The sequence below is a fragment of the Elaeis guineensis genome, chromosome 4 (genome assembly GCF_000442705.2).
Source record: "Elaeis guineensis isolate ETL-2024a chromosome 4, EG11, whole genome shotgun sequence".
In the NCBI taxonomy this organism is placed as follows: Eukaryota; Viridiplantae; Streptophyta; class Magnoliopsida; order Arecales; family Arecaceae; genus Elaeis; species Elaeis guineensis.
Window position 1 is genome coordinate 136,719,187 of NC_025996.2, and position 21,932 is coordinate 136,741,118.

The 21,932-nt window shown below is 36.4% G+C and overlaps 1 protein-coding gene across 4 annotated transcripts in view; it reads right to left on the reverse strand.

Annotated features, from left to right (window-relative positions):
• Window positions 1–1,224: 1,224 nt before the first annotated feature.
• The window catches only part of LOC140857597 (aspartyl protease family protein 1-like), a 36,373-nt gene continuing 15,665 nt past the window's right edge, over window positions 1,225–21,932 (reverse strand). Inside the window, exon 4 of one of the 4 annotated variants that reach the window (XM_073256853.1) lies at window positions 1,225–2,354. Coding sequence is in view for 2 of the 4 variants with exons in the window: in XM_073256843.1 (XP_073112944.1) it covers window positions 2,213–2,354 (142 nt within the window). In the remaining 2 variants the exon portion in view is untranslated. Of the gene's footprint in view, window positions 2,355–6,380; window positions 6,806–21,932 lie in introns of those variants that run through there. The other 3 variants (XM_073256843.1, XM_073256856.1, XM_073256845.1) reach the window with 3 other exon arrangements.

Consider the following 21,932-nt stretch of genomic DNA (forward strand, 5'->3'; position numbering starts at 1 on the left):
AGAAGAGCAGTTTGACTCCCTAGAGAATAGTGAGGGCACTGTATATCTACCGGATGGATCGAGCTGTAAAATCAGAGGCATCGAGATGGTCAGCTGGAGGATACATGATGGTGCAGTGAGGAGATTGGGGGAGGTCCGATACATATCCAATTTCAGGCAGAATCTTATCTCACTTAGCAGACTGGATTTAAGAGGCTACAGGATGGTAGTTGGTGGAGGAATCCTGAGGGTGCTACGCGGCGATAGGATTGTGCTGGAGGGGAAGAAGGAGAGTAGAGGACATTATTATCTGACAGGGAGCCTTGTGCGACATGGAGCTTCGGGAGCTAGATGGAGTTCAGAGCGAGGTGGAGCTCTAGGTGGAGGTAGATCGGGCACGAGACAGGAGACTCGGGAGGACAAGAGGTGATGTTGCAAGGTGAGATTCTTATTGCCGCAGGATGATGCCCCGAGCAAGTCTCAGGTCAGGAGGAGCACAGTATACGATAGAGATGGGATCGAGCAGCCTAGCTCGACTCCTATGTTTGCCCATCCATGATCAGCAAGCGATGGCCCCAGGGCATGGGGGCAAGGAGATCCAGAAGCTTTCGGAGTTAGGAGGAGGCCGAATATCGAGTCCAGATGAAGATTGTTAGGATTTGACGTCCCGCGATTCGGTCTACATTGAGCTCACAGCGAGGTCCATGACGAATAAAGAAGTCCAATGAGATCAAGATCACCCTAAATGGAGCTTAGATGGAGAAGATACCAATTTTTGAAGTCGGCACGAGATTCGAGGCAGCAGAGGACCGCCGACGGCTAGTGGTGGGCCAGCGGAGCGATGGCGGCACGGCCGCACGCGGCCCAAGAATGGTAGCGCGTCACTTGGGCTCGGCAACTTGCGGGCCAGGAGCGTGGGGCGCGGCCTGTCGTGGGGCGCGCGGCCCAAGCGTCGGTGTGTGGCCCAGGCGTGCGTGCGGGGCACAGCCCGAGCCCAGGCACCCGAAGCGGGTGCGGCCCAGGCCCACATGCGCGGGTCGGCCCAGGCCTAAGCGCCGCACCTGGGGCTTGTACCCCGATCCACCGTGGACCGGGTGGTCCACAGCCTAGCGTGTGGACCGCATGGGCGTTTCTCACGTATTTCGCATGGTCGACGGTACTATTCCATGGACTGGTCACGATCGGATGACTCTGGGACGTCCCAGTGATGATCCAATGGTGTAGAAAGGTTTTTGGGCTTGATTAAGAGTGTTAAACATAATATAATTGAGTTTAAGGCCTATAAAAGGCCTGTGATCAGGGGAACCGGGCCGTGGCAGTGGCTTGTTTTTCCTTGGACGTGCGGATGAGTGCAGTGCGATTTTCGTCAGGTCGAAGCCGTGAACACCGTGAAGTGCGAGAACCGCATACGACACTGTGAGAGAAGGAGCAGAGCTCCTAGACAGCAGACAATAGTCGCTTCAGGGGTTCAGGAGGTCTTCTAAGAGAGAGAATTTTTGTGAGGAGAACTTCCTGTGAGAGAAAAATTGGGTGTACGAAGGTTGAGGGTGAGATCTTCTCTTGTAAAATTTCTTTTTCATATAAAGTTTGCATGTCCCGTGGAGACGAGCCCTTTCGAGATTCTACGTATTTTGATTGTTTTTGTTTTATTTCTTCTTTCTTCTTGCTGCATCGTGTGGTACTAAAAAGATCCTGAGAGGTGGTATCCAGGCCAGACATCCACCCAATAAAAAATATGTTAGGAAATAATATATTGATGTTGATGCAGGGGAGGGGAGTATCTAGAGAGGTCAGACACATGATTTCCATGTTGCCGCTGATTTTTGAGCTACTACTGTGGTTGGCAGCGCCACTTGGTATATACATGTTGGAGGCAAACTCGTCATTTCCACTTACTTGCACCAGCGTTCCCTACCCCTTTGGCGTATCGGGTAAAGCTAAGGAAGGCTTCGAAATGAGCTGCAATGGCACTTCACCAATTTTTTCATCTGGATGGCATCGATTTCCCAATTGCAGACATCTCGCTCCAAGGCCATCTCAGCATCTATACTGGTGCTATTATTCGGCGCTGCAACAGGAATTTAATTCCAAGATCCGGCTGGATCAACCTGGAGGGGACCCCCTACACGATATCAGAGACAGAGAGCTCAGAGAACATGTTGACGATGGTTGGTTGTAACGATGCGATGATCATGGAAGGGCAGCATGGCAACTTGACGATTGGTTGTGTTACCTACTGCGGCTCCAATTTTAGTGATGTTATTGATGGGTCGTGCTCTGTCTTGGGCTGTTGTTGGGCCCCATCCCTAAAGGGCTCAAGAGATTTGTCCTGATGCTCCCATTCATAGGCTTCAATTCGACCGAAGTCCCCCCTCCTGCAGCCAAATATTCTTTGTTAAGAAAAGCAAATTGACATTCTCGACTGAGATGCTGTATGATGCTATGGATGACAATCAGCTTTCTCAAGATTATCTGATGGCAATGGATTGGGCTATTGGGAATGGGACGTGCGAAGAAGTGAGAAAGAAGAAGGAAACCAATGCTTGCATGGAGAACAGCTACTGTTATAATTCAAATAATGGGGATGGGTATCTCTGCAATTGCAGCCAAGGATACCAGGGAAATCCTTACATCGGATGCGAAGGCATGCATCAATCTATATTTTCATGAAACATTATGAAGGTATTTGGTTGGGAGAAGTGGGAGTCTGAAATTGGAATCGAAATGGGTGACTTCCATTCCAACCGTTTGGTTGGGAAGAGCCTCATTTCGATTCCGATTTTATGATAGAATGAAAATGGCTCAATCTATATAGAACTCAATGCCTACTCTTTTCTATGGATTTAATTTTTCATTCCAATTTCGATTTTGATCATGAACCAAACGCTTCGGGAGATTTGACTATTCCGATTCCGATTTTGATTCCAAGTCATTCCGATTTTCATTCCGATTCTGATTTTGATTGCGAATCAAACACCCTCTATATGTATACATACATACCAGTATAGAAGGTGTTCACAGACCCTACAGGCTCTTTTTCTCTTTTCTTTTATATTTTTTATTAGTATTTTTTTGAGAATTATAATAGGGACATCAAAAGTGGTGTCTTATAAACTGCATATGAGAATTGTCCAAGTCAAAATTTTGGGAGAAATGCATGCCACGTTTTGAATTTGGAATATTTTCCCAAATGGACGACGGATGCAATTATTAAGCTACGATCTATTTCACTCAAAAAAAATTATAACCTAGTTTCCAGCCAGTATATTTACTCTTACTCAATCTTAATATATATATATCAACTAAAATATGAAAAATCTATATTACCTTTCGAGATTTTAAATTTCATTTTCTTCTCGCAATCTCATCTGTTGGCATTGTCTCTGACTCATCCAAAATATCTCATAAATTTTGGTCTGTCAAATAAGATTTGTCAAGAGTCTTCCAATATGCATAATAGGTATTGTTCAATTTATATATATCAATGATACTAATAAAAGTAGTCTTATTGATGTTGGTAAGATCAGGTATCTCATATTCAAACTCATTGATACAGATTATAATAGCATCAATCATGATGATTCATCTCTTGAATCATCAAACAAGAGTCCATACACTTGTACCACCGTAAAATAAATTACTGAAAGCTCTTCAATCTTGCCGAGCTACGATACAGGGATTACCAACAATTAAATTACTGCTCCAAAAAAATTATGCTATGAATACATCTAATTGAAGCCATAAACTGCTCAACCACTCTCCAAGCCTATGACTTTACTATCATATAGAGCCACAAATACATGAACCAGCAATCTCAAAATCTGGCTCTGATACCATGTAAAACGATATTTACACCGAGTAAATCAAGTATGTCGGCCGATGATTCAAAACCAATATTTCAAATAAAAAAATATTTGCAGAGAATTACAAGAAAAAAATTTTGAAAAAAATAAAAATTAGAAGAGAAAAATAAATTTATTCAAAAAAAAATAAGAACCAAAACCTCATAAAAATACCTCATAAAGAATTTTTTGTACAAATAATCTCTTCTCTCTTTTTTCTACATTGTTCTCTACATAGTTCCACTACTAAGAAAATACCAAAGATCTCTTTAAATAGACTACTATGTGGATGGAAGTTTAATTCGTATCTTGACTTACAAAATAAAATTTACTACAATACAAATTTTTAATTAAATAAAATAATAATAAAAATAAAATTTTATTTTTAATAAAAATATATAAAAATATAAATAAATAAAAAATAAAATAAAATTTTAATTGAACGTACAATGATTTCTAACAAAATCAAGCCTCTCGCTGTCCTTCGTGGACTCTCTGACCCTTAGATGGGGATGGACGCGGAAACCCAAGGCACTGCTTTTCCTCGCTAGCCTCTGTCATTGTCACGAACTTGTTCAACAATTTCCAGCGACGTCTAGTTACATCATTTACCAGTTGATTTGCCCATCAAGGACTTCACGTTTAGACCACACATGGCCCTTCTTATCTACAGTTTTTCTGCATTGTTTGCCTATTGGTTTGCCCATCGCTTCAATGAATTCATGTTCGGACCACACTTGCCCCCGTTTTCCACAATGTTTCCGCTTCATTTGCCCGTTGATTGGCCAGTTGACTACAATTACTTCGGACCGTTTGATTCACAAAAAATTATTTTTTTAAAAAAAATTAAAAAATTATTTTTCAAAAAATTATTTTTTAAAAATAAAATTTTGATATATTTGATTGATCATGCGAATATGATTTATTATAAAGTAGCTTATATTTGGATGAGCATCTATTTTTTTAAAAAAAATATGTAGAATACCTATTATACTCTTAGTAGATATAAAACCATACATTTTTATTCATAAATTTTATATAAATATTAATATTATATTTATATTAATATAAATATAATATTAATATATTATAATATAACATTAGACCATAATAATTTATTGTGTTAATATAATACTAATATATTGATATTATATTAATATAATATAAATATTTTAATATAATAAATTTATTAATATAGATATAAATATAATATTATATTAATAAAAATATCATATTAATATTAATAAAAATATTATATTAATATAATTATTAAAATAAAATAAATATTAATATTATATTTATATAAATATTAAAATAATATTATATTACTATTCAGTATTTCATTCTAACTATCCATTGATATTTTGCTAAATTTTAGCTATGGATCTTAAAATGATATTTTAAGAAAAATAAGTACCTCCACTTCCCATATCACAGAAAGTGCCAAAACCCACCTCTCTCATGGGTTTCCACTTTCCATAAAATGTGAAAAGTACCTTCTCATGGGAAGTATTTTTTTTCACTCTCTCTCCTCTTAAAATTCTAACCAAATAAGAGGTTTTTTCTCTACTTTTCAGGGAGTGTCTCTTCCTCCCTCCAATTCCCATCAACCAAACGAGTCCTTCATTTTTGGACTAGACATGGCCCTCTGATCTATAATTTTTCTGCATTGTTGCTCATTGATTTGCCTATTGACTTCAAAGCCTTCAGACTCTTTGGTTGACAGAAAGTGGAGGACGAAAGAGGTACTTCGTAGAAAGTACAAAAAGAGCCTCTTGTTTGGTTGAAGTTTTAAAGAGAAAGAGTAGAAAAAATACTTTCCATGAGAAGTCACTTGCCATATTTCATGAAAAATAGAAACTCATGGGGAATGTGAGTTTTAGCACTTCCCATGACATGAGAAGTGGTAGTACTTTTTTCTTTCCTAAAATATTCTTTTAAAATCCAAAGCTAAAATTTAGTAAAATATCAATGAATGGTTAGGATGAAATACTGAATAGTAATATAATATTATATTAATATTATCTTAATATTTATGTAAATATAATATTTATATTTATTATATTTTAATATTATTTTAATATTTATATTAATATAATATTTTTATTAATATTAATATAATATTTATATTAATATAATATTATATTTATATCTATATTAATAAATTTATTATATTAAAATAATTATATTATATTAATATAATATTAATATATTAGTATTATATTAATACAATAAATTATTATAGTCTAATGTTATATTATAATATATTAATATTATATTTATATTAATATAAATATAATATTTATATTTATATAAAGTTTATGAGTAAAAATGTATTTTTTTATATTTACTAAGGGTATAATAGATATTTTATATAATTTTTTTAAAAAAATAAATATTCATTCAAATATAAATTATTTTATAATAAATCATCTCAATCAAATATATTAAAATTTTATTTTAAAAAAATATTTTTTTATAAAATTAAAAAAAAATTGAAAAAAAAAATTTCGACGAACAAAACGAGCTACGTGCCCGTTGATTTGCTTATTGACTGCAAAACCCTTATGTTGGGACCACACGTGGCCCTCTTATGCACAATTTTTCTGAACCGTTTCCCGGTTCACTTCAAAGACTTCATGTTTGGACCACGCACGGCCCTCTTTTGCACAAATTTTCTGCATCGTTTACGCGTTGGCTCCAATGACTTCTCTCCTCCATATTTAGAGTAACCCAGCGCCCCTTAATTTTGTCCCTGCCTTCTAACAAGAATAGCCCTGCCACCATTAAGTGGGGCCCAACAGACATTAATTTTCCTTAACAAAAAAAGAGCTCTGTGTTTTCCATGTTACAAAGGACTCTGCACTGTTGGTACACAAGAAGGGGTGAAGCCTTCAAGCTTTTTATTGTATCAATTGCATATTATGTAGTATGATTGCCAAATAGCTCATGCATGTATGCCAGTTGCCAAGTTCTTCAAATACCTTGATTCAATTATAGAATAGAATGTAGAACATTTTAACTTTTTGGATCATAGTGGCCACCATAGGAAACATGTTAGGAAATAATATGTTGATGTTACTTGAAAAATCAGTGGTAACAAATACGTCCAAAAATGTGAGGTAGATGTAAAGAGAACATGCTAGAGATTACAAGGTAACCACTAAGGAAGTGACTTAGGGTAATTTTTTTCTATTTTCTAATCATTGTCACATTTTTGCTAGAATTCTCCTACTTTCTAGAGAGCGTGCCTTTTGTTTTCTTAGCTCAAGCAATTTTCCTGATCATTTTCTTATCCAAAAATATAATGTTGCGTATGATATAGATCCCTTAGCAATTACAACTTATAATAAAGTAGCAATAATAACTAAGAAATAAAATATTTGCACTTATCGTATTTTTTAGTTATGCATCTATTGTATGATTCTAGAAAAATTTGTAGTTCCTCGTAGCTTATAGAATCAAAATGTATACACCCACTTAGACACCATCTATGCACCAAGATTAATTTTCTCCCTTTGGAGTATCAAGACATGCTCGAATCTCCTCCCATGTAAGCATGACCATGTGCAACTCTCTAATGATACCATAAATTCAGTGGGTCCATTGTATCCTTAGAAAGAGTGGGTGAAACCGTCGATTAAATTGGTACGTCATATCCCAAGCAAGAACTTTCATATGAATCCCAAGTGATTCGATTCATTAAAACAATGACCTCATCACCTTCTTTTGGTTGCTTCTAGGGTTCTTAGCGTCATATCCCTACTACTACTTCATGCTGCTGTCATGTGGACATGGCAGACTCCTTAGACAAGAGAACATGATTATTTGACCAACAAATAGTCATCCCTTTTCTAGCTTGCCATTTTTGTTTGTTTTTCTTCTATTCCTCTACTATTTCCTCCAATTGGTTTGAATAATCCGATTGCCCAAATCAGCTGCGATGGCTCGACCTTTCCTTAATTAATTAAGACCACTTCAAAGTAACCAACTCGTTTGTTTGAACACAAGAAAATAAATAGTCATCCCTTTTCTAGCTTGCCATTTTTGTTTGTTTTTCTTCTATTCCTCTACTATTTCCTCCAATTGGTTTGAACAATCCGATTGCCCAAATCAGCTGCGATGGCTAGACCTTTCCTTAATTAAGACCACTTCAAAGTAACCAACTCGTTTGTTTGAACACAAGAAAATAAATTAGCCTGCTTTTACTTCTCAGTTGGAGCGGAAGAAGTCAGATTGGTGGTTGTCGGCCCTTATCCACACATGGTGCCATGCTATTGATCGGAGAATTTTTTCTTTTCTTTTTTTTTTTTTTTTGAAGATATTGCTTGGAGAAGTTTTTTGTGGAACTTTTCTGCATCTGGACCTCGTTGATTTGGTCCGACAAATTCCATCGGTTGTGCTATAAGTAGGCCTGCAAATGAGTCGGATCGGACCGGATTTTGAGTGATCCTGATCCAATCCGATTTTTTGATTGTGTCTTGATATTGGATCCATATCCATCCCAATAAAAAATCAGGTCGTGTCGGGTTGTGTCCAAAAATGTGAGGTAGATGTAAAGAGAACATGCTAGAGATTACAAGGTAACCACCAAGGAAGTGACTTAGGGTAATTTTTTTTCTATTTTCTAATCATTGTCACATTTTTGCTAGAATTCTCCTACTTTCTAGAGAACGTGTCTTTTGTTTTCTTAATTTAGAGAAGTTAGGTCAAGCAATTTTCCTGATCATTTTCTTATCCAAAATATTATGTTGCATATGATATAGATTCCTTAGCAATTACAACTTATAATAAAGTAGCAACAATAACTAAGAAATAAAATATTTGCACTTATCGTATTTTTTAGTTATGCATCTATTGTATGATTCTAGAAAAATTTGTAGTTCCTCGTAGCTTATAGAATCAAAATGTATATACCCACTTAGACACCATCTATGCATCCAGATTAATTTTCTCCCTTTGGAGTATCTTGAAAACCTAAAGTCATTGACCATTCTTTTGTGCTTTGCTTTTTGTTATAATGATTCTATAGAGGCCCCTCCCATGCTTAGCACGCCCTATCAAGACATGCTAGAATCTCCTCCCATGTAAGCATGACCATGTGCAACTCTCTAATGATACCATAAATTCAGTGGGTCCATTGTATCCTTAGAAAGAGTGGGTGAAACCGTCGATTAAATTGGTACGTCATATCCCAAGCAAGAACTTTCATATGAATCCCAAGTGATTCGATTCATTAAAACAATGACCTCATCACCTTCTTTTGGTTGCTTCTAGGGTTCTTAGCATCATATCCCTACTACTACTTCATGCTGCTGTAATGTGGACATGGCAGACTCCTTAGACAAGAGAACATGATTATTTGACCAACAAATAGTCATCCCTTTTCTAGTTTGCCATTTTTGTTTGTTTTTCTTCTATTCCTCTACTATTTCCTCCAATTGGTTTGAATAATCCGATTGCCCAAATCAGCTGCGATGGCTCGACCTTTCCTTAATTAATTAAGACCACTTCAAAGTAACCAACTCGTTTGTTTGAACACAAGAAAATAAATAGTCATCCCTTTTCTAGCTTGCCATTTTTGTTTGTTTTTCTTCTATTCCTCTACTATTTCCTCCAATTGGTTTGAATAATCCGATTGCCCAAATCAGCTGTGATGGCTAGACCTTTCCTTAATTAAGACCACTTCAAAGTAACCAACTCGTTTGTTTGAACACAAGAAAATAAATTAGCCTGCTTTTACTTCTCAGTTGGAGCGGAAGAAGTCAGATTGGTGGTTGTCGGCCCTTATCCACACATGGTGCCATGCTATTGATCGGAGAATTTTTTCTTTTCTTTTTTTTTTTTTTTTTGAAGATATTGCTTGGAGAAGTTTTTTGTGGAACTTTTCTGCATCTGGACCTCGTTGATTTGGTCCGACAAATTCCATCGGTTGTGCTATAAGTAGGCCTGCAAATGAGTCGGATCGGACCGGATTTTGAGTGATCCTGATCCAATCCGATTTTTTGATTGTGTCTTAATATTGGATCCATATCCATCCCAATAAAAAATCAGGTCGTGTCGGGTTGTGACCAAAAATGTGAGGTAGATGTAAAGAGAACATGCTAGAGATTACAAGGTAACCACCAAGGAAGTGACTTAGGGTAATTTTTTTTCTATTTTCTAATCATTGTCACATTTTTGCTAGAATTCTCCTACTTTCTAGAGAACGTGTCTTTTGTTTTCTTAATTTAGAGAAGTTAGGTCAAGCAATTTTCCTGATCATTTTCTTATCCAAAATATTATGTTGCATATGATATAGATTCCTTAGCAATTACAACTTATAATAAAGTAGCAACAATAACTAAGAAATAAAATATTTGCACTTATCGTATTTTTTAGTTATGCATCTATTGTATGATTCTAGAAAAATTTGTAGTTCCTCGTAGCTTATAGAATCAAAATGTATACACCCACTTAGACACCATCTATGCACCAAGATTAATTTTCTCCCTTTGGAGTATCAAGACATGCTCGAATCTCCTCCCATGTAAGCATGACCATGTGCAACTCTCTAATGATACCATAAATTCAGTGGGTCCATTGTATCCTTAGAAAGAGTGGGTGAAACCGTCGATTAAATTGGTACGTCATATCCCAAGCAAGAACTTTCATATGAATCCCAAGTGATTCGATTCATTAAAACAATGACCTCATCACCTTCTTTTGGTTGCTTCTAGGGTTCTTAGCGTCATATCCCTACTACTACTTCATGCTGCTGTCATGTGGACATGGCAGACTCCTTAGACAAAAGAACATGATTATTTGACCAACAAATAGTCATCCCTTTTCTAGCTTGCCATTTTTGTTTGTTTTTCTTCTATTCCTCTACTATTTCCTCCAATTGGTTTGAATAATCCGATTGCCCAAATCAGCTGCGATGGCTCGACCTTTCCTTAATTAATTAAGACCACTTCAAAGTAACCAACTCGTTTGTTTGAACACAAGAAAATAAATAGTCATCCCTTTTCTAGCTTGCCATTTTTGTTTGTTTTTCTTCTATTCCTCTACTATTTCCTCCAATTGGTTTGAATAATCCGATTGCCCAAATCAGCTGCGATGGCTAGACCTTTCCTTAATTAAGACCACTTCAAAGTAACCAACTCGTTTGTTTGAACACAAGAAAATAAATTAGCCTGCTTTTACTTCTCAGTTGGAGCGGAAGAAGTCAGATTGGTGGTTGTCGGCCCTTATCCACACATGGTGCCATGCTATTGATCGGAGAATTTTTTCTTTTCTTTTTTTTTTTTTTTTTGAAGATATTGCTTGGAGAAGTTTTTTGTGGAACTTTTCTGCATCTGGACCTCGTTGATTTGGTCCGACAAATTCCATCGGTTGTGCTATAAGTAGGCCTGCAAATGAGTCGGATCGGACCGGATTTTGAGTGATCCTGATCCAATCCGATTTTTTGATTGTGTCTTGATATTGGATCCATATCCATCCCAATAAAAAATCAGGTCGTGTCGGGTTGTGTCCAAAAATGTGAGGTAGATGTAAAGAGAACATGCTAGAGATTACAAGGTAACCACCAAGGAAGTGACTTAGGGTAATTTTTTTTCTATTTTCTAATCATTGTCACATTTTTGCTAGAATTCTCCTACTTTCTAGAGAACGTGTCTTTTGTTTTCTTAATTTAGAGAAGTTAGGTCAAGCAATTTTCCTGATCATTTTCTTATCCAAAATATTATGTTGCATATGATATAGATTCCTTAGCAATTACAACTTATAATAAAGTAGCAACAATAACTAAGAAATAAAATATTTGCACTTATCGTATTTTTTAGTTATGCATCTATTGTATGATTCTAGAAAAATTTGTAGTTCCTCGTAGCTTATAGAATCAAAATGTATATACCCACTTAGACACCATCTATGCATCCAGATTAATTTTCTCCCTTTGGAGTATCTTGAAAACCTAAAGTCATTGACCATTCTTTTGTGCTTTGCTTTTTGTTATAATGATTCTATAGAGGCCCCTCCCATGCTTAGCACGCCCTATCAAGACATGCTAGAATCTCCTCCCATGTAAGCATGACCATGTGCAACTCTCTAATGATACCATAAATTCAGTGGGTCCATTGTATCCTTAGAAAGAGTGGGTGAAACCGTCGATTAAATTGGTACGTCATATCCCAAGCAAGAACTTTCATATGAATCCCAAGTGATTCGATTCATTAAAACAATGACCTCATCACCTTCTTTTGGTTGCTTCTAGGGTTCTTAGCGTCATATCCCTACTACTACTTCATGCTGCTGTAATGTGGACATGGCAGACTCCTTAGACAAGAGAACATGATTATTTGACCAACAAATAGTCATCCCTTTTCTAGTTTGCCATTTTTGTTTGTTTTTCTTCTATTCCTCTACTATTTCCTCCAATTGGTTTGAATAATCCGATTGCCCAAATCAGCTGCGATGGCTCGACCTTTCCTTAATTAATTAAGACCACTTCAAAGTAACCAACTCGTTTGTTTGAACACAAGAAAATAAATAGTCATCCCTTTTCTAGCTTGCCATTTTTGTTTGTTTTTCTTCTATTCCTCTACTATTTCCTCCAATTGGTTTGAATAATCCGATTGCCCAAATCAGCTGTGATGGCTAGACCTTTCCTTAATTAAGACCACTTCAAAGTAACCAACTCGTTTGTTTGAACACAAGAAAATAAATTAGCCTGCTTTTACTTCTCAGTTGGAGCGGAAGAAGTCAGATTGGTGGTTGTCGGCCCTTATCCACACATGGTGCCATGCTATTGATCGGAGAATTTTTTCTTTTCTTTTTTTTTTTTTTTTTGAAGATATTGCTTGGAGAAGTTTTTTGTGGAACTTTTCTGCATCTGGACCTCGTTGATTTGGTCCGACAAATTCCATCGGTTGTGCTATAAGTAGGCCTGCAAATGAGTCGGATCGGACCGGATTTTGAGTGATCCTGATCCAATCCGATTTTTTGATTGTGTCTTAATATTGGATCCATATCCATCCCAATAAAAAATCAGGTCGTGTCGGGTTGTGACCAAAAATGTGAGGTAGATGTAAAGAGAACATGCTAGAGATTACAAGGTAACCACCAAGGAAGTGACTTAGGGTAATTTTTTTTCTATTTTCTAATCATTGTCACATTTTTGCTAGAATTCTCCTACTTTCTAGAGAACGTGTCTTTTGTTTTCTTAATTTAGAGAAGTTAGGTCAAGCAATTTTCCTGATCATTTTCTTATCCAAAATATTATGTTGCATATGATATAGATTCCTTAGCAATTACAACTTATAATAAAGTAGCAACAATAACTAAGAAATAAAATATTTGCACTTATCGTATTTTTTAGTTATGCATCTATTGTATGATTCTAGAAAAATTTGTAGTTCCTCGTAGCTTATAGAATCAAAATGTATATACCCACTTAGACACCATCTATGCATCCAGATTAATTTTCTCCCTTTGGAGTATCTTGAAAACCTAAAGTCATTGACCATTCTTTTGTGCTTTGCTTTTTGTTATAATGATTCTATAGAGGCCCCTCCCATGCTTAGCACGCCCTATCAAGACATGCTAGAATCTCCTCCCATGTAAGCATGACCATGTGCAACTCTCTAATGATACCATAAATTCAGTGGGTCCATTGTATCCTTAGAAAGAGTGGGTGAAACCGTCGATTAAATTGGTACGTCATATCCCAAGCAAGAACTTTCATATGAATCCCAAGTGATTCGATTCATTAAAACAATGACCTCATCACCTTCTTTTGGTTGCTTCTAGGGTTCTTAGCGTCATATCCCTACTACTACTTCATGCTGCTGTCATGTGGACATGGCAGACTCCTTAGACAAGAGAACATGATTATTTGACCAACAAATAGTCATCCCTTTTCTAGCTTGCCATTTTTGTTTGTTTTTCTTCTATTCCTCTACTATTTCCTCCAATTGGTTTGAATAATCCGATTGCCCAAATCAGCTGCGATGGCTCGACCTTTCCTTAATTAATTAAGACCACTTCAAAGTAACCAACTCGTTTGTTTGAACACAAGAAAATAAATAGTCATCCCTTTTCTAGCTTGCCATTTTTGTTTGTTTTTCTTCTATTCCTCTACTATTTCCTCCAATTGGTTTGAATAATCCGATTGCCCAAATCAGCTGCGATGGCTAGACCTTTCCTTAATTAAGACCACTTCAAAGTAACCAACTCGTTTGTTTGAACACAAGAAAATAAATTAGCCTGCTTTTACTTCTCAGTTGGAGCGGAAGAAGTCAGATGGTGGTTGTCGGCCCTTATCCACACATGGTGCCATGCTATTGATCGGAGAATTTTTTCTTTTCTTTTTTTTTTTTTTTTTGAAGATATTGCTTGGAGAAGTTTTTTGTGGAACTTTTCTGCATCTGGACCTCGTTGATTTGGTCCGACAAATTCCATCGGTTGTGCTATAAGTAGGCCTGCAAATGAGTCGGATCGGACCGGATTTTGAGTGATCCTGATCCAATCCGATTTTTTGATTGTGTCTTGATATTGGATCCATATCCATCCCAATAAAAAATCAGGTCGTGTCGGGTTGTGTCCAAAAATGTGAGGTAGATGTAAAGAGAACATGCTAGAGATTACAAGGTAACCACCAAGGAAGTGACTTAGGGTAATTTTTTTTCTATTTTCTAATCATTGTCACATTTTTGCTAGAATTCTCCTACTTTCTAGAGAACGTGTCTTTTGTTTTCTTAATTTAGAGAAGTTAGGTCAAGCAATTTTCCTGATCATTTTCTTATCCAAAATATTATGTTGCATATGATATAGATTCCTTAGCAATTACAACTTATAATAAAGTAGCAACAATAACTAAGAAATAAAATATTTGCACTTATCGTATTTTTTAGTTATGCATCTATTGTATGATTCTAGAAAAATTTGTAGTTCCTCGTAGCTTATAGAATCAAAATGTATATACCCACTTAGACACCATCTATGCATCCAGATTAATTTTCTCCCTTTGGAGTATCTTGAAAACCTAAAGTCATTGACCATTCTTTTGTGCTTTGCTTTTTGTTATAATGATTCTATAGAGGCCCCTCCCATGCTTAGCACGCCCTATCAAGACATGCTAGAATCTCCTCCCATGTAAGCATGACCATGTGCAACTCTCTAATGATACCATAAATTCAGTGGGTCCATTGTATCCTTAGAAAGAGTGGGTGAAACCGTCGATTAAATTGGTACGTCATATCCCAAGCAAGAACTTTCATATGAATCCCAAGTGATTCGATTCATTAAAACAATGACCTCATCACCTTCTTTTGGTTGCTTCTAGGGTTCTTAGCGTCATATCCCTACTACTACTTCATGCTGCTGTCATGTGGACATGGCAGACTCCTTAGACAAGAGAACATGATTATTTGACCAACAAATAGTCATCCCTTTTCTAGCTTGCCATTTTTGTTTGTTTTTCTTCTATTCCTCTACTATTTCCTCCAATTGGTTTGAATAATCCGATTGCCCAAATCAGCTGCGATGGCTCGACCTTTCCTTAATTAATTAAGACCACTTCAAAGTAACCAACTAGTTTGTTTGAACACAAGAAAATAAATAGTCATCCCTTTTCTAGCTTGCCATTTTTGTTTGTTTTTCTTCTATTCCTCTACTATTTCCTCCAATTGGTTTGAATAATCCGATTGCCCAAATCAGCTGCGATGGCTAGACCTTTCCTTAATTAAGACCACTTCAAAGTAACCAACTCGTTTGTTTGAACACAAGAAAATAAATTAGCCTGCTTTTACTTCTCAGTTGGAGCGGAAGAAGTCAGATTGGTGGTTGTCGGCCCTTATCCACACATGGTGCCATGCTATTGATCGGAGAATTTTTTCTTTTCTTTTTTTTTTTTTTTTTGAAGATATTGCTTGGAGAAGTTTTTTGTGGAACTTTTCTGCATCTGGACCTCGTTGATTTGGTCCGACAAATTCCATCGGTTGTGCTATAAGTAGGCCTGCAAATGAGTCGGATCGGATCGGATTTTGAGTGATCCTGATCCAATCCGATTTTTTGATTGTGTCTTTATATTGGATCCATATCCATCCCAATAAAAAATCAGGTCGTGTCGGGTTGTGTCCAAAAATGTGAGGTAGATGTAAAGAGAACATGCTAGAGATTACAAGGTAACCACCAAGGAAGTGACTTAGGGTAATTTTTTTTCTATTTTCTAATCATTGTCACATTTTTGCTAGAATTCTCCTACTTTCTAGAGAACGTGTCTTTTGTTTTCTTAATTTAGAGAAGTTAGGTCAAGCAATTTTCCTGATCATTTTCTTATCCAAAATATTATGTTGCATATGATATAGATTCCTTAGCAATTACAACTTATAATAAAGTAGCAACAATAACTAAGAAATAAAATATTTGCACTTATCGTATTTTTTAGTTATGCATCTATTGTATGATTCTAGAAAAATTTGTAGTTCCTCGTAGCTTATAGAATCAAAATGTATATACCCACTTAGACACCATCTATGCATCCAGATTAATTTTCTCCCTTTGGAGTATCTTGAAAACCTAAAGTCATTGACCATTCTTTTGTGCTTTGCTTTTTGTTATAATGATTCTATAGAGGCCCCTCCCATGCTTAGCACGCCCTATCAAGACATGCTAGAATCTCCTCCCATGTAAGCATGACCATGTGCAACTCTCTAATGATACCATAAATTCAGTGGGTCCATTGTATCCTTAGAAAGAGTGGGTGAAACCGTCGATTAAATTGGTACGTCATATCCCAAGCAAGAACTTTCATATGAATCCCAAGTGATTCGATTCATTAAAACAATGACCTCATCACCTTCTTTTGGTTGCTTCTAGGGTTCTTAGCGTCATATCCCTACTACTACTTCATGCTGCTGTCATGTGGACATGGCAGACTCCTTAGACAAAAGAACATGATTATTTGACCAACAAATAGTCATCCCTTTTCTAGCTTGCCATTTTTGTTTGTTTTTCTTCTATTCCTCTACTATTTCCTCCAATTGGTTTGAATAATCCGATTGCCCAAATCAGCTGCGATGGCTCGACCTTTCCTTAATTAATTAAGACCACTTCAAAGTAACCAACTCGTTTGTTTGAACACAAGAAAATAAATAGTCATCCCTTTTCTAGCTTGCCATTTTTGTTTGTTTTTCTTCTATTCCTCTACTATTTCCTCCAATTGGTTTGAATAATCCGATTGCCCAAATCAGCTGCGATGGCTAGACCTTTCCTTAATTAAGACCACTTCAAAGTAACCAACTCGTTTGTTTGAACACAAGAAAATAAATTAGCCTGCTTTTACTTCTCAGTTGGAGCGGAAGAAGTCAGATTGGTGGTTGTCGGCCCTTATCCACACATGGTGCCATGCTATTGATCGGAGAATTTTTTCTTTTCTTTTTTTTTTTTTTTTTGAAGATATTGCTTGGAGAAGTTTTTTGTGGAACTTTTCTGCATCTGGACCTCGTTGATTTGGTCCGACAAATTCCATCGGTTGTGCTATAAGTAGGCCTGCAAATGAGTCGGATCGGACCGGATTTTGAGTGATCCTGATCCAATCCGATTTTTTGATTGTGTCTTGATATTGGATCCATATCCATCCCAATAAAAAATCAGGTCGTGTCGGGTTGTGTCCAAAAATGTGAGGTAGATGTAAAGAGAACATGCTAGAGATTACAAGGTAACCACCAAGGAAGTGACTTAGGGTAATTTTTTTTCTATTTTCTAATCATTGTCACATTTTTGCTAGAATTCTCCTACTTTCTAGAGAACGTGTCTTTTGTTTTCTTAATTTAGAGAAGTTAGGTCAAGCAATTTTCCTGATCATTTTCTTATCCAAAATATTATGTTGCATATGATATAGATTCCTTAGCAATTACAACTTATAATAAAGTAGCAACAATAACTAAGAAATAAAATATTTGCACTTATCGTATTTTTTAGTTATGCATCTATTGTATGATTCTAGAAAAATTTGTAGTTCCTCGTAGCTTATAGAATCAAAATGTATATACCCACTTAGACACCATCTATGCATCCAGATTAATTTTCTCCCTTTGGAGTATCTTGAAAACCTAAAGTCATTGACCATTCTTTGTGCTTTGCTTTTTGTTATAATGATTCTATAGAGGCCCCTCCCATGCTTAGCACGCCCTATCAAGACATGCTAGAATCTCCTCCCATGTAAGCATGACCATGTGCAACTCTCTAATGATACCATAAATTCAGTGGGTCCATTGTATCCTTAGAAAGAGTGGGTGAAACCGTCGATTAAATTGGTACGTCATATCCCAAGCAAGAACTTTCATATGAATCCCAAGTGATTCGATTCATTAAAACAATGACCTCATCACCTTCTTTTGGTTGCTTCTAGGGTTCTTAGCGTCATATCCCTACTACTACTTCATGCTGCTGTCATGTGGACATGGCAGACTCCTTAGACAAGAGAACATGATTATTTGACCAACAAATAGTCATCCCTTTTCTAGCTTGCCATTTTTGTTTGTTTTTCTTCTATTCCTCTACTATTTCCTCCAATTGGTTTGAATAATCCGATTGCCCAAATCAGCTGCGATGGCTCGACCTTTCCTTAATTAATTAAGACCACTTCAAAGTAACCAACTCGTTTGTTTGAACACAAGAAAATAAATAGTCATCCCTTTTCTAGCTTGCCATTTTTGTTTGTTTTTCTTCTATTCCTCTACTATTTCCTCCAATTGGTTTGAATAATCCGATTGCCCAAATCAGCTGCGATGGCTAGACCTTTCCTTAATTAAGACCACTTCAAAGTAACCAACTCGTTTGTTTGAACACAAGAAAATAAATTAGCCTGCTTTTACTTCTCAGTTGGAGCGGAAGAAGTCAGATTGGTGGTTGTCGGCCCTTATCCACACATGGTGCCATGCTATTGATCGGAGAATTTTTTCTTTTCTTTTTTTTTTTTTTTTTGAAGATATTGCTTGGAGAAGTTTTTTGTGGAACTTTTCTGCATCTGGACCTCGTTGATTTGGTCCGACAAATTCCATCGGTTGTGCTATAAGTAGGCCTGCAAATGAGTCGGATCGGACCGGATTTTGAGTGATCCTGATCCAATCCGATTTTTTGATTGTGTCTTGATATTGGATCCATATCCATCCCAATAAAAAATCAGGTCGTGTCGGGTTGTGTCCAAAAATGTGAGGTAGATGTAAAGAGAACATGCTAGAGATTACAAGGTAACCACCAAGGAAGTGACTTAGGGTAATTTTTTTTCTATTTTCTAATCATTGTCACATTTTTGCTAGAATTCTCCTACTTTCTAGAGAACGTGTCTTTTGTTTTCTTAATTTAGAGAAGTTAGGTCAAGCAATTTTCCTGATCATTTTCTTATCCAAAATATTATGTTGCATATGATATAGATTCCTTAGCAATTACAACTTATAATAAAGTAGCAACAATAACTAAGAAATAAAATATTTGCACTTATCGTATTTTTTAGTTATGCATCTATTGTATGATTCTAGAAAAATTTGTAGTTCCTCGTAGCTTATAGAATCAAAATGTATATACCCACTTAGACACCATCTATGCATCCAGATTAATTTTCTCCCTTTGGAGTATCTTGAAAACCTAAAGTCATTGACCATTCTTTTGTGCTTTGCTTTTTGTTATAATGATTCTATAGAGGCCCCTCCCATGCTTAGCACGCCCTATCAAGACATGCTAGAATCTCCTCCCATGTAAGCATGACCATGTGCAACTCTCTAATGATACCATAAATTCAGTGGGTCCATTGTATCCTTAGAAAGAGTGGGTGAAACCGTCGATTAAATTGGTACGTCATATCCCAAGCAAGAACTTTCATATGAATCCCAAGTGATTCGATTCATTAAAACAATGACCTCATCACCTTCTTTTGGTTGCTTCTAGGGTTCTTAGCGTCATATCCCTACTACTACTTCATGCTGCTGTCATGTGGACATGGCAGACTCCTTAGACAAAAGAACATGATTATTTGACCAACAAATAGTCATCCCTTTTCTAGCTTGCCATTTTTGTTTGTTTTTCTTCTATTCCTCTACTATTTCCTCCAATTGGTTTGAATAATCCGATTGCCCAAATCAGCTGCGATGGCTCGACCTTTCCTTAATTAATTAAGACCACTTCAAAGTAACCAACTCGTTTGTTTGAACACAAGAAAATAAATAGTCATCCCTTTTCTAGCTTGCCATTTTTGTTTGTTTTTCTTCTATTCCTCTACTATTTCCTCCAATTGGTTTGAATAATCCGATTGCCCAAATCAGCTGCGATGGCTAGACCTTTCCTTAATTAAGACCACTTCAAAGTAACCAACTCGTTTGTTTGAACACAAGAAAATAAATTAGCCTGCTTTTACTTCTCAGTTGGAGCGGAAGAAGTCAGATTGGTGGTTGTCGGCCCTTATCCACACATGGTGCCATGCTATTGATCGGAGAATTTTTTCTTTTCTTTTTTTTTTTTTTTTGAAGATATTGCTTGGAGAAGTTTTTTGTGGAACTTTTCTGCATCTGGACCTCGTTGATTTGGTCCGACAAATTCCATCGGTTGTGCTATAAGTAGGCCTGCAAATGAGTCGGATCGGACCGGATTTTGAGTGATCCTGATCCAATCCGATTTTTTGATTGTGTCTTGATATTGGATCCATATCCATCCCAATAAAAAATCAGGTCGTGTCGGGTTGTGTCCAAAAATGTGAGGTAGATGTAAAGAGAACATGCTAGAGATTACAAGGTAACCACCAAGGAAGTGACTTAGGGTAATTTTTTTTCTATTTTCTAATCATTGTCACATTTTTGCTAGAATTCTCCTACTTTCTAGAGAACGTGTCTTTTGTTTTCTTAATTTAGAGAAGTTAGGTCAAGCAATTTTCCTGATCATTTTCTTATCCAAAATATTATGTTGCATATGATATAGATTCCTTAGCAATTACAACTTATAATAAAGTAGCAACAATAACTAAGAAATAAAATATTTGCACTTATCGTATTTTTTAGTTATGCATCTATTGTATGATTCTAGAAAAATTTGTAGTTCCTCGTAGCTTATAGAATCAAAATGTATATACCCACTTAGACACCATCTATGCATCCAGATTAATTTTCTCCCTTTGGAGTATCTTGAAAACCTAAAGTCATTGACCATTCTTTTGTGCTTTGCTTTTTGTTATAATGATTCTATAGAGGCCCCTCCCATGCTTAGCACGCCCTATCAAGACATGCTAGAATCTCCTCCCATGTAAGCATGACCATGTGCAACTCTCTAATGATACCATAAATTCAGTGGGTCCATTGTATCCTTAGAAAGAGTGGGTGAAACCGTCGATTAAATTGGTACGTCATATCCCAAGCAAGAACTTTCATATGAATCCCAAGTGATTCGATTCATTAAAACAATGACCTCATCACCTTCTTTTGGTTGCTTCTAGGGTTCTTAGCGTCATATCCCTACTACTACTTCATGCTGCTGTCATGTGGACATGGCAGACTCCTTAGACAAGAGAACATGATTATTTGACCAACAAATAGTCATCCCTTTTCTAGCTTGCCATTTTTGTTTGTTTTTCTTCTATTCCTCTACTATTTCCTCCAATTGGTTTGAATAATCCGATTGCCCAAATCAGCTGCGATGGCTCGACCTTTCCTTAATTAATTAAGACCACTTCAAAGTAACCAACTCGTTTGTTTGAACACAAGAAAATAAATAGTCATCCCTTTTCTAGCTTGCCATTTTTGTTTGTTTTTCTTCTATTCCTCTACTATTTCCTCCAATTGGTTTGAATAATCCGATTGCCCAAATCAGCTGCGATGGCTAGACCTTTCCTTAATTAAGACCACTTCAAAGTAACCAACTCGTTTGTTTGAACACAAGAAAATAAATTAGCCTGCTTTTACTTCTCAGTTGGAGCGGAAGAAGTCAGATTGGTGGTTGTCGGCCCTTATCCACACATGGTGCCATGCTATTGATCGGAGAATTTTTTTTTTTTTTTTTTTTTTTTTTTTGAAGATATTGCTTGGAGAAGTTTTTTGTGGAACTTTTCTGCATCTGGACCTCGTTGATTTGGTCCGACAAATTCCA